The sequence below is a fragment of the Lontra canadensis genome, unplaced genomic scaffold, assembly GCF_010015895.1.
Source record: "Lontra canadensis isolate GAN:19392208 unplaced genomic scaffold, GSC_riverotter_1.0 scaffold9, whole genome shotgun sequence".
In the NCBI taxonomy this organism is placed as follows: Eukaryota; Metazoa; Chordata; class Mammalia; order Carnivora; family Mustelidae; genus Lontra; species Lontra canadensis.
Genome location: NW_022631003.1, coordinates 37,148,995 through 37,163,754, shown reverse-complemented (window position 1 = coordinate 37,163,754; position 14,760 = coordinate 37,148,995). Strand labels below are relative to the sequence as shown.

At 37.2% G+C, this 14,760-nt stretch overlaps 1 protein-coding gene across 3 annotated transcripts in view; it reads right to left on the bottom strand.

Moving 5' to 3' along the window:
• Positions 1 to 14,760, bottom strand: part of FGD4 (FYVE, RhoGEF and PH domain containing 4) — a 130,016-nt gene that overhangs the window by 51,806 nt on the left and 63,450 nt on the right. For all 3 annotated transcript variants that reach the window (XM_032855326.1, XM_032855327.1, XM_032855325.1), the window contains exon 2: positions 6,616 to 6,768. In XM_032855326.1, coding sequence (XP_032711217.1) covers positions 6,616 to 6,768 — 153 coding nt within the window. The remainder of the gene's footprint in view (positions 1 to 6,615; positions 6,769 to 14,760) is intronic.

The window sequence follows — 14,760 nt, the reverse complement described above, 5'->3', positions numbered from 1 at the left end:
AATAGCAAACTATGACAATATCACCCCCCCAACAGACACACAAGCAATTTTAATATTAGAAATAATTTCAGGGACGCCTGGGTGGCTCAGTTGGTTGGACGACTGCCTTCGGCTCAGGTCATGATCCCGGAGTACCGGGATCGAGTCCCGCATCGGGCTCCCAGCTCCATGGGGAGTCCGCTTCTCCCTCTGACCTTCTCCTCGCTCATGCTCTCTCTATCACTGCCTCTCTCTCAAATAAATAAATTTTAAAAAAAATCTTAAAAAAGAAAAAAAAGAAAGAATTTCAACATTCCTAATTAGAATATTCAAAAAAGGAAGTGAATGTGTTCTTCTTTATAATTCTATAAAAATTGTTACAAAAATTGTTATAAAATTGTTTTAATTCATCCATCTAGAGTTTACTCAGTGAACATTATTTACTACATATCAGACACTGTTAGATGCTTAGAAAACTCAAATAATATGTTGTCAGTCAGTTTCTCAGAGATAACTCCACTAACTTCTCCCATCTCAATTATGCCTACCTAAACTGTTTCATAGCATTGTGTACTTTGTCTCCAAAGTGCTTATAATAAATTATTATGATTAAATAGTCATAAATAGTATTAAAGAAACCAGAAATAAAATATTAAGTATAGTACAGATGTAAAGCTTTCTCTTTCACAAGGCTGGAGTTCTGTGAGGGTAAGAAACAAGTTTATTTTGATCACAAATATATTCACAGTAACCACATACACAGTGTTTGGCAAATCTGTGGAATACGTGAAGGAAAAAAATGTCATCAAGGAGTTCATAGTCTAGTGAGGAGACAGTTTAATGAGGCTGATAAAAGTGGGCACTGGGTACTGTTATTTTAGAAGCACAGAGGAGGCATCTCATCAAGGGAGACAACCCAAATGGAAAATAAAGTAAATATGTACATTTTAAATAAAAGAGCACAAATATTACATGTATATGACACAAATTTCAAGATGATACATGAATGGCTACAGTGTCATAAACACTGCCTTAGAGGGAAATAATGTGTGATTTGGTCAAAAATACATAACTGGTGAGTAAAAAAGACTCTCGTCTTCCCCTCCCCTGCCCCCTTTCTCAACATTTCTGATCGTTTACCCTATGGAGGTCAACATTTCCAAATGCTCCCTGGACATCTCCTAGGTGTTCTATCAGCATCTCCATTGAATCTGTCTTAAACTCAAGCTACTACTTCTTCCCCCTGCCGCCCAATGGATGTAAATAGGAAAAGCAGTGTTCAACCTCACTGATAATCAGGGAAATGAAAATTAAATCTAAATAGGATTCTACTTCAGCCCCATCAGAAATTTTAAATCAATACCAAGAGTCAGAGAGGATATCAAGCAATATGATATCTCATGTATTTCGAGAGGGAATTTAAACTAATAGAACCATTAAGAACTTGACATTTACAAAATACATATCCTACAGAAATTCTTACATATTACAGGGTTTCATTAAATTTTCACTTTTTCATTAATTCAGTATTTAATGAATAACTATTAAATTCTATGTACTTGATCTTATCAATGAACAAAAGGAAAGATAAGAAACAAAAAAGCTAGTAAGTAAACCTTTATGAGAAGGTGGTGAGAGCTAAGAAAAAAAGGGGGAGGGCTAATGCAAGAACAAGTTTAAAGGGATTTGGAGTATAGGAAATGGGGAGAAGGGCAGATTGCAGTATATATTAAGTAGGGTACTGAAAGTGGGCCTCTTTGAAAAGTTCAGATTTGAAGAAGACTTGAAGTTGAGCGAGTTATTTTGGGAAGAGTATTCCCAAAGAGTAGACCAAGCTAGAGGCAATGGAAGCCAATGTGACTGAAGCCAAAGCAGCAAGCAGGCAAGAGAAGGTACAGAGGTCAGAGGGAGGGTCTGGTAACTTGGCAATGCAGAAGCTGGTGGCACGCTATAAGGAGAGTGACTTATGTGAAATGAGAAGTCACTGGAGTTCTGTGCAAAGGAGTAACATGACAGGACTTCTAACCAACTGTGTCTCTCTGGTTGCTTTGTTGAGAATGTCAGGAAAGAGGGTGGAAATGGGGCAGAAACAGGGTCAGGAGACTAGTGCAGAAATTCAGGTGAAATAATGGAACTTAGAAGAAGGTAGGATTCCAGTATGCTTTAAAAGTAGGCTTCCCGATAGAATAAAGTGAGGTATGAGAGAAAGAGAGAGGAGCGAAGGAGGACTCTGGAGACCTTTGGCCTGAACCACTGGAAGGATGAACTGTCATTAACTGACACAACACATAAATTTTTTGAGAAATCAGTAGTCCAGTTGTGGACATGCTAACTTTGAGATATCTAGTTGACTGTAAGGAAAATGGGGCCTATTGCAGCCAATTTTACAGACTGTAAATAGAACAAAACAACTTATTCAAAAATTTCCAATTATCCGAGATAATTACCGAGCATGAAAAAATGAATCGCCAGCTTAAGTTTGGGGATTGCCAGTGGATTTTGATTAGTCTCATTTTACTTACTATGGAAAACAATAGCTGGCCATCTTATTTTTACATAAACTCTATGCCCAAGGTGGGGCTTGAACTCACAACCCTGAGATCAAGAGTCCCATGCTCTATCAACTAAGCCAGCCAGGTGCCCTACATAGATGGCTATTTTTAATACATTATAAATTTATAACATATTATACTTTAAAAACGGAACATTACACATAGGATGCTTTACATTAGAAGCAAATGAAATAGGTTTGAGTACCTCACATTTACTTAAATTATTCAAACAATAATGTGGTTTTCGAAGTTCATGAAACTTTTTTAAACATTAAGCTTTAATGACTGATGAGAGATGATATATGGGCTCTACAAAATAAACAACTATGGAGAATGCTGTGGATCAAAGCTCCTGAGAGAAAAAGAACTATTAGCTTTAATTGCTAAAGAAGTTATTTTGAGTTTATGTCTAGCATGGCAGGAAATAGGCCGATATAGAAAGTGGTGAACAAGAAGAAAGACTTATGTTGGAAGTTGCTCAGTAATTTATTTGTTTGAAGGGTAGGATTGATATGAAGTGAATAAACCATTGTTTTCCACGGCTTTAGGGTATTTTCTGAGGCTGAGGCAAAACAAGCCCTAACTATTAAAGGAATCCATTTCAAAAGCAACAGACTCTTACTTAGATTCAAATAGAAGCTTATCTAATCTAAAATTCAGCTCTTTCATTGTTTTAAAACTGTAATTGTTCAAAAGTACTTACTTGTTGGTATTTTTTAATTGATAAAATTGACATACAACATTATATGAATTACAGGTGTATAATATAATTCAGTATTTGTATATATTGTGAAATGATCACTGAAGTCTAAATCCACCACACAGTCACAATTTTTTCATGTGATGAGAACTTTTAGGATCTCTACTCAGTGATTTTCAAATATACATCACAGTATTATTAACTATAGTCACCGAGCTGTACACTATATCCTCATAACTTACTTATTAATAAACATAAAAATAAAAACCTAATGTTGTTCCAGACACATTACTACATAATCACTACTAATAAAGGTATTCAATATTGTCTCTCCTTTTAAATATCACTAAAATAAATGGTAGCTATGATATTATTAGAATTCCACAAGAGGGAAAAAAAAAAGATTTAATTATGAGCTCTTTTGAGGATCCAGATCAGAGTTTCTCAAACTACTGACATTTCAGGCCAGATAATTCTTTGTTTTGCGGGGGCTGGCCTGTGCACTGTACAATGTTGAACAGCATTCCCAGCCTCTCCCCACTAGCTGCCATCAGAAACTGCCACACGTGGTGTCCAGCAAAAAAGTCTCTAGACAGTAGTATCAAGTGCAGGCCATGGGGTGGGGGTAGGAGAGCTGCAAAATTATCTCCAGTTGAGAACACTTATCTAAAATAAGATAATAAACACTTATCTAAAATAAGAATCTTCAATTAGGGGCACCCGGGTGGCTCATTGGTTAAGTGCTTACCTTCACCTCAGGTCATGATCTCAGGGTCCTGGGAATCGAGCCCCGCGTTGGGCTCCCTCTCCTTCCTGCTTGTGCTCTCTCTATCTCTGTCACTATCTGTTCTCTCTCTCAATAAATAAAAACTTAAAAATTTAAAAAATAAATAAAGTAAGAATCTTAAAGTTACATAATGGATCTTGAAGCCTCACTAGGCTCACCATTCATAAATTTGTAAGGGACTTGCCACGCAGTGAGAATAAAGGTGTCAGTGGGATAATCCCTGGATCTGTACAGGAAGTCCCCATTAATAATCCCTTCCTTTCTTTGCCTCAGTCACCCAAATATTCTTAAGGGTTTGGAGAAATTAAAAGCAAGCTTCTCTCCACTAGAGGGTGGGGAAACACTTTTATTTGGCCCATAAGTAAGTAGTGCCCAATCTGTTTGGCAGCTGATCTGACAATACCAAGGTGTAGCCTCATTTCCCGAATGTTTCTCTCTATATAGTACACATTCTTCCATGTTTTAAACAAAGAACAGTAGAAACAAAGTAGAGGAAACATGGCAATGGATCAGGGAGTCATTCGACAAGGATTACTGAGGGCCTGCGATGCAATGGGGGATTGCAGTACAAAGGCAGAAAGAAACCAAGAAAGAGGAGTGCCATAAAGAGTGGGTTAAATGATAGCAAATGAGAAAAAATTAAGTAAGTGTGAGGAAATATGAAATGTCAAAGGTGACAGTGGGGTTAAAATTTTAGCTGGGGAACGAGGGAAGAACCAAACAATGAATGAGAGTACTTTCAAAAAGTACAATGTTCTCTAAATGATTTATTTAATACCTGGAAATAGCCCTTATAGTTTTGTAAAATTATATGCATTAATCCATATTCATAACAGTAAATATAAATGTATTTAAGTATCAGTATGTTGACTTTAATATAATTCCAAACAGCAAAAGCAAGATCAAGTGTTATCTCCCTAAGGAATACGATTATTTTGGCACATAGCAACTCAGAAGGACACTGGTGTAATTTATCTCAATGGACTATGAAACACAAAGAAGTAAAACATCTTCCCAAAAAAGGCTTTATAAATAATGAAATTCCTGTTTGTGATTTGGGCAATTACATAAAACTGAATTACATTTGTTTTTCATATTCTTACTTCATTTGATCTTTGTTAGCTCAGGTCTAATAAGCAAGATGGAATTTTGTATTTTGCAAATAAAATAGCTTAAATCATGATCACAAAAATTTCTATGTTCATATTCATATCATTTACATAGGGAAGAATATGGTCAAAAGAAAAGGTTATGAACTCATGAATGAGTCATTCATTTGAATCACCAATTATTTGATCTCACTTGATAGCCTTACCCCCATACTACCATAAATATAGCTAGTAGTGAGAACAAAAAGAAAAATGTCCCACAATCTGTCAGATTCTATTTTAAGCCCCTTTCTATTAAAACACCTTAAAAAAAAAACCACCTTTAAGACTTTTTCAGAAATCCTAAAAACATAAGAACTTTAAAGAGTAACACTTGTTCTTTTATAACGTGTTCTCTGTAACAACTTTTAAAAAAAATTTTATTTATTTATTTGACAGAGAGAGAAAGAGCACAAGCAGGCAGAGTAGCAGGCAGAGGGAGAAGCAGGTTCCCCACCGAGCAAGGAGCCCGACACAGGGCTCGATCCCAGGTCCTGGGATGATGACCTGAGCAGAAGGCAGTTGCTTAACCAACTGAGCCACTCAGGCGCCTCTGTAACAACTTTTCTTTCAAAGAACAAGAAAGAGACCAAAAAGTGAATACCACATAAATCAAATAGAAATTTATTTTTACCAGAGTGTAGTAATTCTGAAAATAACTAGTATTGTTTCTTGGCTGAATTTTCATCATTTGGTACAAATAAAAATCTATTGGGAAGAAACTACACATTAAATCACAGTAGGGCTCAGCTTTGTGTTAATGTTTCCAAAGCCTTGCTCTCTGTCATCAAAATTGCAGTTTTGTGCTCCTCAAAGCTAATACCCCGTTCACCAGAAATTTATTGCTAAAAGGAAATGGTCCCTGAACAAAACAGTCAAAGATTTCCACCATCATAGTTGTTTTTCCCCTTATTAACTGCTCAATTCTTGAATGGAGGAGCCGTTTATTTTAGTATCTGCAGATGACTATTATTAAGAAGCATTTTCAAGCCCTAGTTCCTGACTAGTATAAAATCACATTCTTACTACGTATATTAAGCACAGTTTTACAGTTATCTGTTTCACAGATCCTCTGACATTTAGCAAGTCACACTGACTTTCTGACAGTAGTCATTCATTTGTCACACATTTATTATGCAAATAGTAAGTACTAGATCAGGCATAACACAAGGTCAGGCATAACATGTCCCCCTTAAGGGGACATGTAAATTTCTGCAATGAGAAAAGAATCATATTAGAAAAACGTATATGGTGTTTTATACCCAACTCTGCCTGAGACTGATTTTTTCCCTGGGTTAAAAAAAAAAAAAATCCACCCAATATCTCCCATTTAAAGCTTAAAACCCTTTTTTTGTCATTATCATTTTTCTGGGTAGCCTTCATCAATAACAAAACACCCAACCCGATTAAAAACAAACAAACAAAAAGAAAACAAACACCAAAACATACCTTGTGGCTTTGGACTTGCAGCTGAGTGTTTCGCGGGCGTTTTTCCATTTATTCCCTGAGCCTCTTCATTAGATACATTCTGATCAACCTGTGGGGTCGTGCTTCTTTTCAAATAAGGTGGAACAACAGTGATCTTTGGACAGGTACTGCTGCCTGCAAGAGTTCAAAAAGAAAGAAAAGGTAAATAGAGAGGTGGAACACAGCTATGTCCCATGAGTTAAATTTCTTCTTACCCCACGAACCAAAAACAATCACAGATCTAAGACTAAGCAGAGCAACACATCTCCTGTGTGTGCTGGCCTTGACAGAATTTCTTGGGAAAGATCTCATTCCATGTGCTCCAGAAACCTTGTAATGCATACTGACAGAGATTGCCGCACACACACACACGCACACATGCACACCCCCACACATGCACACCCCCACCCTCTCTCCCTCCTTTCCTTGCAGGGCCACAGAAAGGGCAGAATGCAGCTGCTATGGGGGAAGGCGAGGACAGGAGGGCCCCAGTATTCATCTGTTCAAGTGTCTTTTCCAGCAGCCAGTCAGTCACCAGTCATTGACTCCACAGAACAAAGCAGGAAAGCACCGACATGACAGCTGACCTAAAGACTCTAGAAGAATGGGTCAGTGAGAAACGAACACACGCACCCCTCACTCATGAGCTTACTCAGACTCCAGATCTACACATACAAGCTAATACCCACATATTTTTTTAAAAAAAGGATTATACAGATTATACGATCTTATCTACAGCTCAAAACTCTAAAATGTTAAGAGACTGAAATACATCGTAAGACATAGATGTAGGAAAAGAGATCAATTTTCTGTTCGGTTCCTGATACAAGAAGTAAACTGTTGAATTTCAGAGACTTTTTAAGAAATCTTATGCCACTGCTTTCTCTTTATACCACTTGTATTAAATTTCCCTTTCTTCTAGCTGACACAATGATATTAACAACAGACTGGACCCTGCTTAGGAGAAAATAAAATTTCTACCAGGAATATTGTGATAACTAAATAAAAGTATTCCACTTAAGAAACCATCACTGTTTAAAAAATAGAGTCTCAGGAGTGCCTGGGTGGCTCAGTGGGTTAAGCCTCTGTCTCTGGCTTGGGTTGTGATCTCAGGGTTCTGAGATCGAGCTCCACACCTGGGCTCTGTTCAGCGAGGAGCCTGCTTCCCTCTCTCCCTCTGCCTGCCTCTCTGCCTACTTGTGATCTCTCTCTGTGTCAAATAAATAAATAAAATCTTAAAAAAAAATAGTTTCATTTTTACAGAATCCAAATATCTGTAGAGAGAACTGTAAGATAAAAAGCCTTAATTATTCAAAACAAGAAATGCTAATAAAACCTAATCACCTTTTTTTTTTTTTTCCAAAGATTTTATTTATTTATTTGACAGACAGAGATCACAAGTAGGCAGAGAGGCAGGCAGAGAGAGGAGGAAGCAGGCTCCCTGCCGAGCAGAGAGCCCGATGCGGGGCTTGATCCCAGGACCCTGGGATCATGACCTGAGTCGAAGGCAGAGGCTTTAACCCACTGAGCCACCCAGGCGCCCCAAACCTAATCACCTTTTTACTGAGTAAAATGATTCTTTTATTTTGATTCTTAAGCAGTATTAATTAAAAACTGCACATGCTGCTTAATTTTCTGTGTTTTCCTTGAAATTGATCTTGGTAAAACACATTTTACAAGGTCTTAACCCTTCCAAGTACTGTCGACAAGTCTGAGGGATTCGGTGGGACGACGAAGTAAACGGGGTTTCATCAGGCGCCCTGCTGCTCAAATGGCCGGCCAATAGGATGAAGCACTGTTTAGCCAAACAGAACAAAGGCTTTGAATGCACGATTTACAGATTTTTTGACAGTATATTATGACAAATACAAACAGAAGAAATAAAAGCTCAAGTCCTTAAAGGTGTGACCCTATCTACCTTTTTAGAAACACCATGTGAAGGAGACAAAGTATAACTCTGAAACTGGTAGCATGATATCCAATGACTCAGCCTTTTATTAGGAATATTAGGATGTTTGTTCCACAGTGATCCCAATGATGGCCTAAAGGCCACCAGCTGGGGTCTGGAAGGATGGCCTTGGGACAGAAACAGTGAAAAGCCAGAGTTTAGCTCCAAATCAGAGGCACAAACGATAACGTGATTGTAAAACGAGGCACTGAAAGCAAGAATGTCACTTACAGCAGCAAAACTGTAAAAAGGAGGTAGCTAATGGGTTAAATGAGAAAACAGATTATACTGAAGCTTTGAAAAACAGATCACCAACTTACATATTAAAAGATGAAACTACTTTAATAATTAGCCTATTCAGAAACAAAAGATGTCTTGAATAAGTAACTTGAAATTTAAAACTAGGCTCTTTATTTCTGGTTAGCAAACTTTCAGGGTATGATGGGTTTTACCCAAGTCTCATATTTATTAGAGTATCTCCCATGAATGTGCCAAAATGCCTGCAGTAAGAAATCAACTACATATTCATTTTCTTATAAATCCATTGAAATCATGTTTACAATTTTTTTTTTTTTGGTCACTGGCAATAAATCTACAACCAGAAACTTGATTTTAGATCATTGCTTAATACCAGTCTACAAACTTTAGCCACTATCACAAAGTATGAAAATATGGTGAAAGATACAGGAAACACATTTTTAAAGGATTAAAGAAAAAAAAAAAAGCAATGACAAATAGGCAAGAGAGACCATTTGTGGCTGTAAAGCCAAAAACATATTTTTGAAGATTTTATTTATTTGAGAGAAAGAGAGTTGGAGAGCACATATGAAAGAGAGCAGGGTGAGGGGTAGAGGGAGAAGCAGACTCCCCACTGAGCAGGGAGCCCGCTGTGGGACTCCACCCTGGGACTCCAGGATCACAACCTGAGCAGAAGGCAGACGCCTAACCAACTGAGCCAACCAGGTGCCCCAAAGCCAAAAATATTTACTATCTGGCCCTTTACAGGAAAAGTTTGCTGACCACTACTCTAGGTTAAACACATCATGGTAAAGAAATGTGCCATTTAAAAAAGGGCCATTCCATTAAATATTTCATCTTCTAACTAATCTTGGAATAGCAATACAAAACAAAACTTTTTTTTTTTTTTTAGTGTTTACGACTGACTCAGCCTACTCACATTTGGAGACAGTTCTTATTTGGGTGCCAATTGCATAACAGGGAACTGAAAACAAAATTGCAACCAGATGGTTCACCTATTCAATAAATTTAATATTAACTTTTAGAGTCCAGCTTACCAAGAAGAGTGACTAAACAGTTAATCTTGGGTTCAGATAAAACTACAACAGTTACATGATGTTAGTGTGAGGGAAGGGGGCCTATTTAAATAATGTCTCTTCCTGAGGGTCGATGATCTTTTCAGCCACTGGTCCTACCCATTCTGCATTCCTCTGCATTTGGGTTACTGATTCGTGCTTGCTGGGTCGCATTTCCTGTAAGGAATGTCTAGATATATACTAACTGCAAAAGGCCTCAGATATTTTCAGTTATTAAATTCAGCCTCATCTTTGACTGCAGCTGGAGAGCTTACCACTACAGCTTCACTTTCATTTGTCTGTCTTCTTCTGTATCACTTGGGAGTGGCAGATAATCCCTCTTAATGGTTAAGGTGACTTTGTCTCCTATTTGGAAAACTTTGTGTTGAACTGTTATATTTTGCCAAATCATTCTCAAACAGCTCTTTCACAGTCTTTGGCCATCCATCTCAAAGCAAAGTCCACTCAGTTCTGAGTCTTCAGGCTTGCTCTTTTGCTGTAGTATCCATTCCCACAGATCACATCTTTCCGGCCTTGCTATGGCTGTGCCTAATACTGCCTCAACCATTCATGACATCTCTTCCAACTGCACCAAGTCTCAAGTCTATGAAAGCTCAATGGATTCCCCTCCTTGGGACAAGAGGGTCTCTCGGGCTTAAGGGGTAAGAAGTAGTATTCTAGAGAAGACAAACTTTTCAGGGGTACATTGTCCAGAGCAAAAAGATACCTTAAAAAAGGAAACAAAACTACAACTTACTTTTTAAAAAAAATTTTTTTTTGTTTGAGAGAGAGAGAATGCGAGCATGAACTAAGGGAGGGGCACTGGGAGAGAATCTTTAAGCAGAATCCCCACTGAATGCAGAGCCTGACATAGGGCTTGATCTCACAACCCATGGAAACCAAGAGTCGGATGCTAAACCACCTGAGCTACCCAGGCATGAGCTGCACCCCTGTCCCAAAACTTGTTTGAAATATTTTTAGGTTTACAGGGAACTGCACCCAGATCCCTAAAATTAGCATTTATATAACCATGGTACATTTATGAAAACTAAGAATTTAATTTTGAAAAAATACTAAACCACAGATTCAGTTCAGATTTCATCAATTTTTCCACTAATATCCCTTGTCTGTTATAGGATCCAATCGAAAATACCACATCGTGTTTAGTTCTCATTGTCTCCTTACGGCACCCAACCTAAGAGAGTTACCCAGTCATTGCTTGTTTTGTATGATGCTGGCACTTTTGAAGGGTCACAGTCAGGTATTTTGTAGACTGTCCCTCAAACTGAGTTTCTCTAATGTTGTCTCATGATTAAATTGGGTTTATGGGTTTGAGGGCAGGACATCATAGAGACAATATGCCCATCTCACTGTGTTACCATCTCACCGTATTACATCACGGCATGTTATCAATGTGATTATCACATGTGATATTAACTCTGGACCCTGGGTAAGGTGGTATCTGCCAGGTTTCTCCACTAAAAATATTAAAAGACATTTTTCAACAATGTTTTCTTATCATCTCTTCAAAAACTCTCCTTTGTCCTACCATTTCAAATAAGGGTCATATCTCCCAAGTGTTACCTAAAATATCTAGATTTTGTGATGAGCACTGGGTGTTATAATATGTAACTAATGAATCATTGAACACTACATCAAAAACTAATGATGTACTATACAGTGGTTAACTGAACATAATAAAAAAAGAAAAAAAAAAGATCAAGCATTTTTTTTTTCTTAAGATAAACCCATTAAGGTTATAAAACTCATGGTTTACAACTCTTTTGCAAAGGGGAACAAAGCCATAGCCAGGAAATTTATTTTCGAATATATTTTCCAAACTTCTAGAGCTCCATAAGAACTTTTCCAGAAAAACAAGCAAACCATAAAGGATCTTAGAAAAGAAAATATGATTAATAATTTAAGAAATTTTCTTGGACCTAGAAGTTCTACATCTAGGAATATACAGAAAGAATCCTGTGTGTATAAAAGTATATGTACATATACATATACATACATAAAGTATAGGTACGTATATATATATGTACATATACAAAAGTATATGACTAGTCGATGCAACTTTATGGAACATATGAACCATTGTTAAAAACAGAAAAACAAAAATAAGATTGGGAAGATCTCCAAGACATTATTAAATAAAAGACAAACTATAGAAAAATATGTATAGTTGGATCCCCTTTAAAAAAGAAAAATGCATACAAATGTGCATAAATGCATTAGAAAGGGATGTTAGTAACAGGGCAGACTTAACTGGGAGAACTGGGAGTAGGAAGAGAAGATGAATAGGAACCTTCACGTTTTGCTGTCTATAGAGCTGTATCATTTAAATCTTTTATAATGAAAAGGTGCTTAGAAATTACTTATGAAAAAGAGAAAATCTATGAAAGTTGGGTGTATTAAAGATTTAAAAATATATATCATTTATGTTTGCACACCTATGTAGACAGCAGCATTATTCACAATAGCTAAAACATGGAAGCAATGCAACTATCCATTAACAGACGAAGAGAGAAACAAAATGTGGCATATACATGCAACAGAATATTATTCAGGCTTAGAAGGAAGTCCTGAAATATGATGCAACATGGATGACCATGAGGCCATTATGTGAAGTGAAATAAGCCAGTTAAAAAGCAAATACTGTTTGGTTCCACTTATACCAGATACACAGAGAAGTCAGAAGCAGACAGAAAGTAGCATGGTGGTTGCCAGGGACTGAGGAGACAGGAGAATGGAAAGTTACTGTTTAACGAGTTTTATAGGACGAAGGGTTCTATGGATGGATGGTTGTCATGGTATCACACAATGCCAATGTACTTAATGCCAATGAAATATACACTTATAATGGTTAAGATGGCAAATTTTATGTATTTTTTTTTAAATAAATGAAAAAGCTTTAATTTAAAGGGGCACCTAGGAACCCTCTTACACTCTTAGTGGGACTGCAAGCTGATATAGCCACTTTGGAAAACAGTATGGAGGTTCCTCAAAAAATTGAAAATAGAGCTACCCGATGACCCAGGAACTGCATTACTGGTGGTTACCCCAAAGATACAGATGTAGTGATCCAAAGGGGCACCTGCACCTCAATGTTAACAGCAGCAATGTCCACAATAGCCAAACTATGGAAAGAGGTCAGATGTCCATCAACAGATGAATGGATAAAGAAGATCTGGCTCATATATGATGGAGTATTACTCAGCTATCAAAAAAATTAGATCTTGCCATTTGCAATGATGTGGATTATGCTAAGTGAAATAAGTCATTCAGAGAAAGAAAATTATCATATGATCTCATTCGTATATGATTTAATTTAAGAAACAAAACAGAGAAGCATAGGGAAAGGGAAGGAAAAATAAAACAGGATGAAATCAGAGAGGAAGACAAACCATAAGAAACTCTTTTTTTTTTTTAAGATTTTACTTATTTATTTGACAGAGACAGAGAAAGAGAGCACACATGCACATAAGCAGGAGCAGTAGGACAGGGAGAAGTGCTCTTGGCTGATCCCAGAATCCTGGGATCACTACCTGAGCTGAAGGCAAATGCCCAACTGGCTGAGCCACCAAGGCACTCCAAGAAATTCTTAATCACAAGAAACAAACTGAGGGTTGCTGGACAGGAGGGATGGTGGGGGGATAGGATATTGAGTGACAGACATTAAGGAGGGCATGGGATGCAGTGGGTATTATTTAAGACTGATGAATCACTAAACTATACCTCTGAAACTAGTAATACACTATATGTTAATCAACTGAATATAAGTTAAAAAATTTGGAAAAAAACATTTTCTAACATAAAATGGATTTGATGATCATTTAGATATAAACATATTTGCAATACTTTTTTCAAAATTGGTAGTTTATGAAAACTGGTTAAAAGATATAATTAAATAAAGTAAAATGTTGGAAAACTATTGAATAAAACTATATATATTGAAAATTAATTAAAAATATTCCTGCCAAAAAAAGTAATAAAGGGGCACCTGGGTGGCTGAGTTGGTTGAGTACTGGATTCCTAATCTCAGTTCACATCTTGCATTAGTGAGGATAAACACCACTCAGTAGTGATCCTGAGAGAAGGAAAACAGGAAAGAAAGAACAAAGATGTTCCAAGACAATCTTCAAAGACACCCCAACTTCACTGGAGTGCTGTAAAAGCCCACTTAGATTCTGTAGTCTTTGATGGGCAAAGGAGGAGGGGCAGGGGTTCTGCAGGGCCGGCCACATGAACAGGGAGTTGCTCCAAATCCAGAGTGGAGTGCATCTCCCTGGCTTTATCACTTTTCTTGGTGAATCTTCTCTGGTGGCCATGGTGACTCTGTGCCTGAGAGTTAAGCTTCCAATTAGCCTAAAGCTAGGAGCTGACTGAGATCCCACTTTCTGGAAGACTCAGAGGATTAGCCATTCCCTCAACACCTGGGGCCAATCAGGAATAAATCACATTGCTTTGACAATCACAAAGGTTCAAGAGATAATAAAGGACAAGGTTAGCAATAAGTTTCATCATCTATACAAGGCCGTTCATCAAGACTGAGAGACATAGCTGTATCACACAGTACACACAGAAATGAAAAGAGAGTCAAGCAAAATAGGAAAACAGAGGAATATATTCCAGATGAAAGAACAAGATTCACCTCTCCCCCCCCAAAAAAAAACACTTAATAAAACAGAGATGAGATTTATCTGGTATAGAGTTCAAAATATTGGCCATGAAGATGCTCAATGAACTCAGGAGAAGAATGAATAAACACACTAGAACTTCAAAAATGAGTTAGAAATACAAGTAGCAAACAGAAGTCACAGAGCTGCAGAACAGAATAACTAAACTGAAAAATATAGTAGA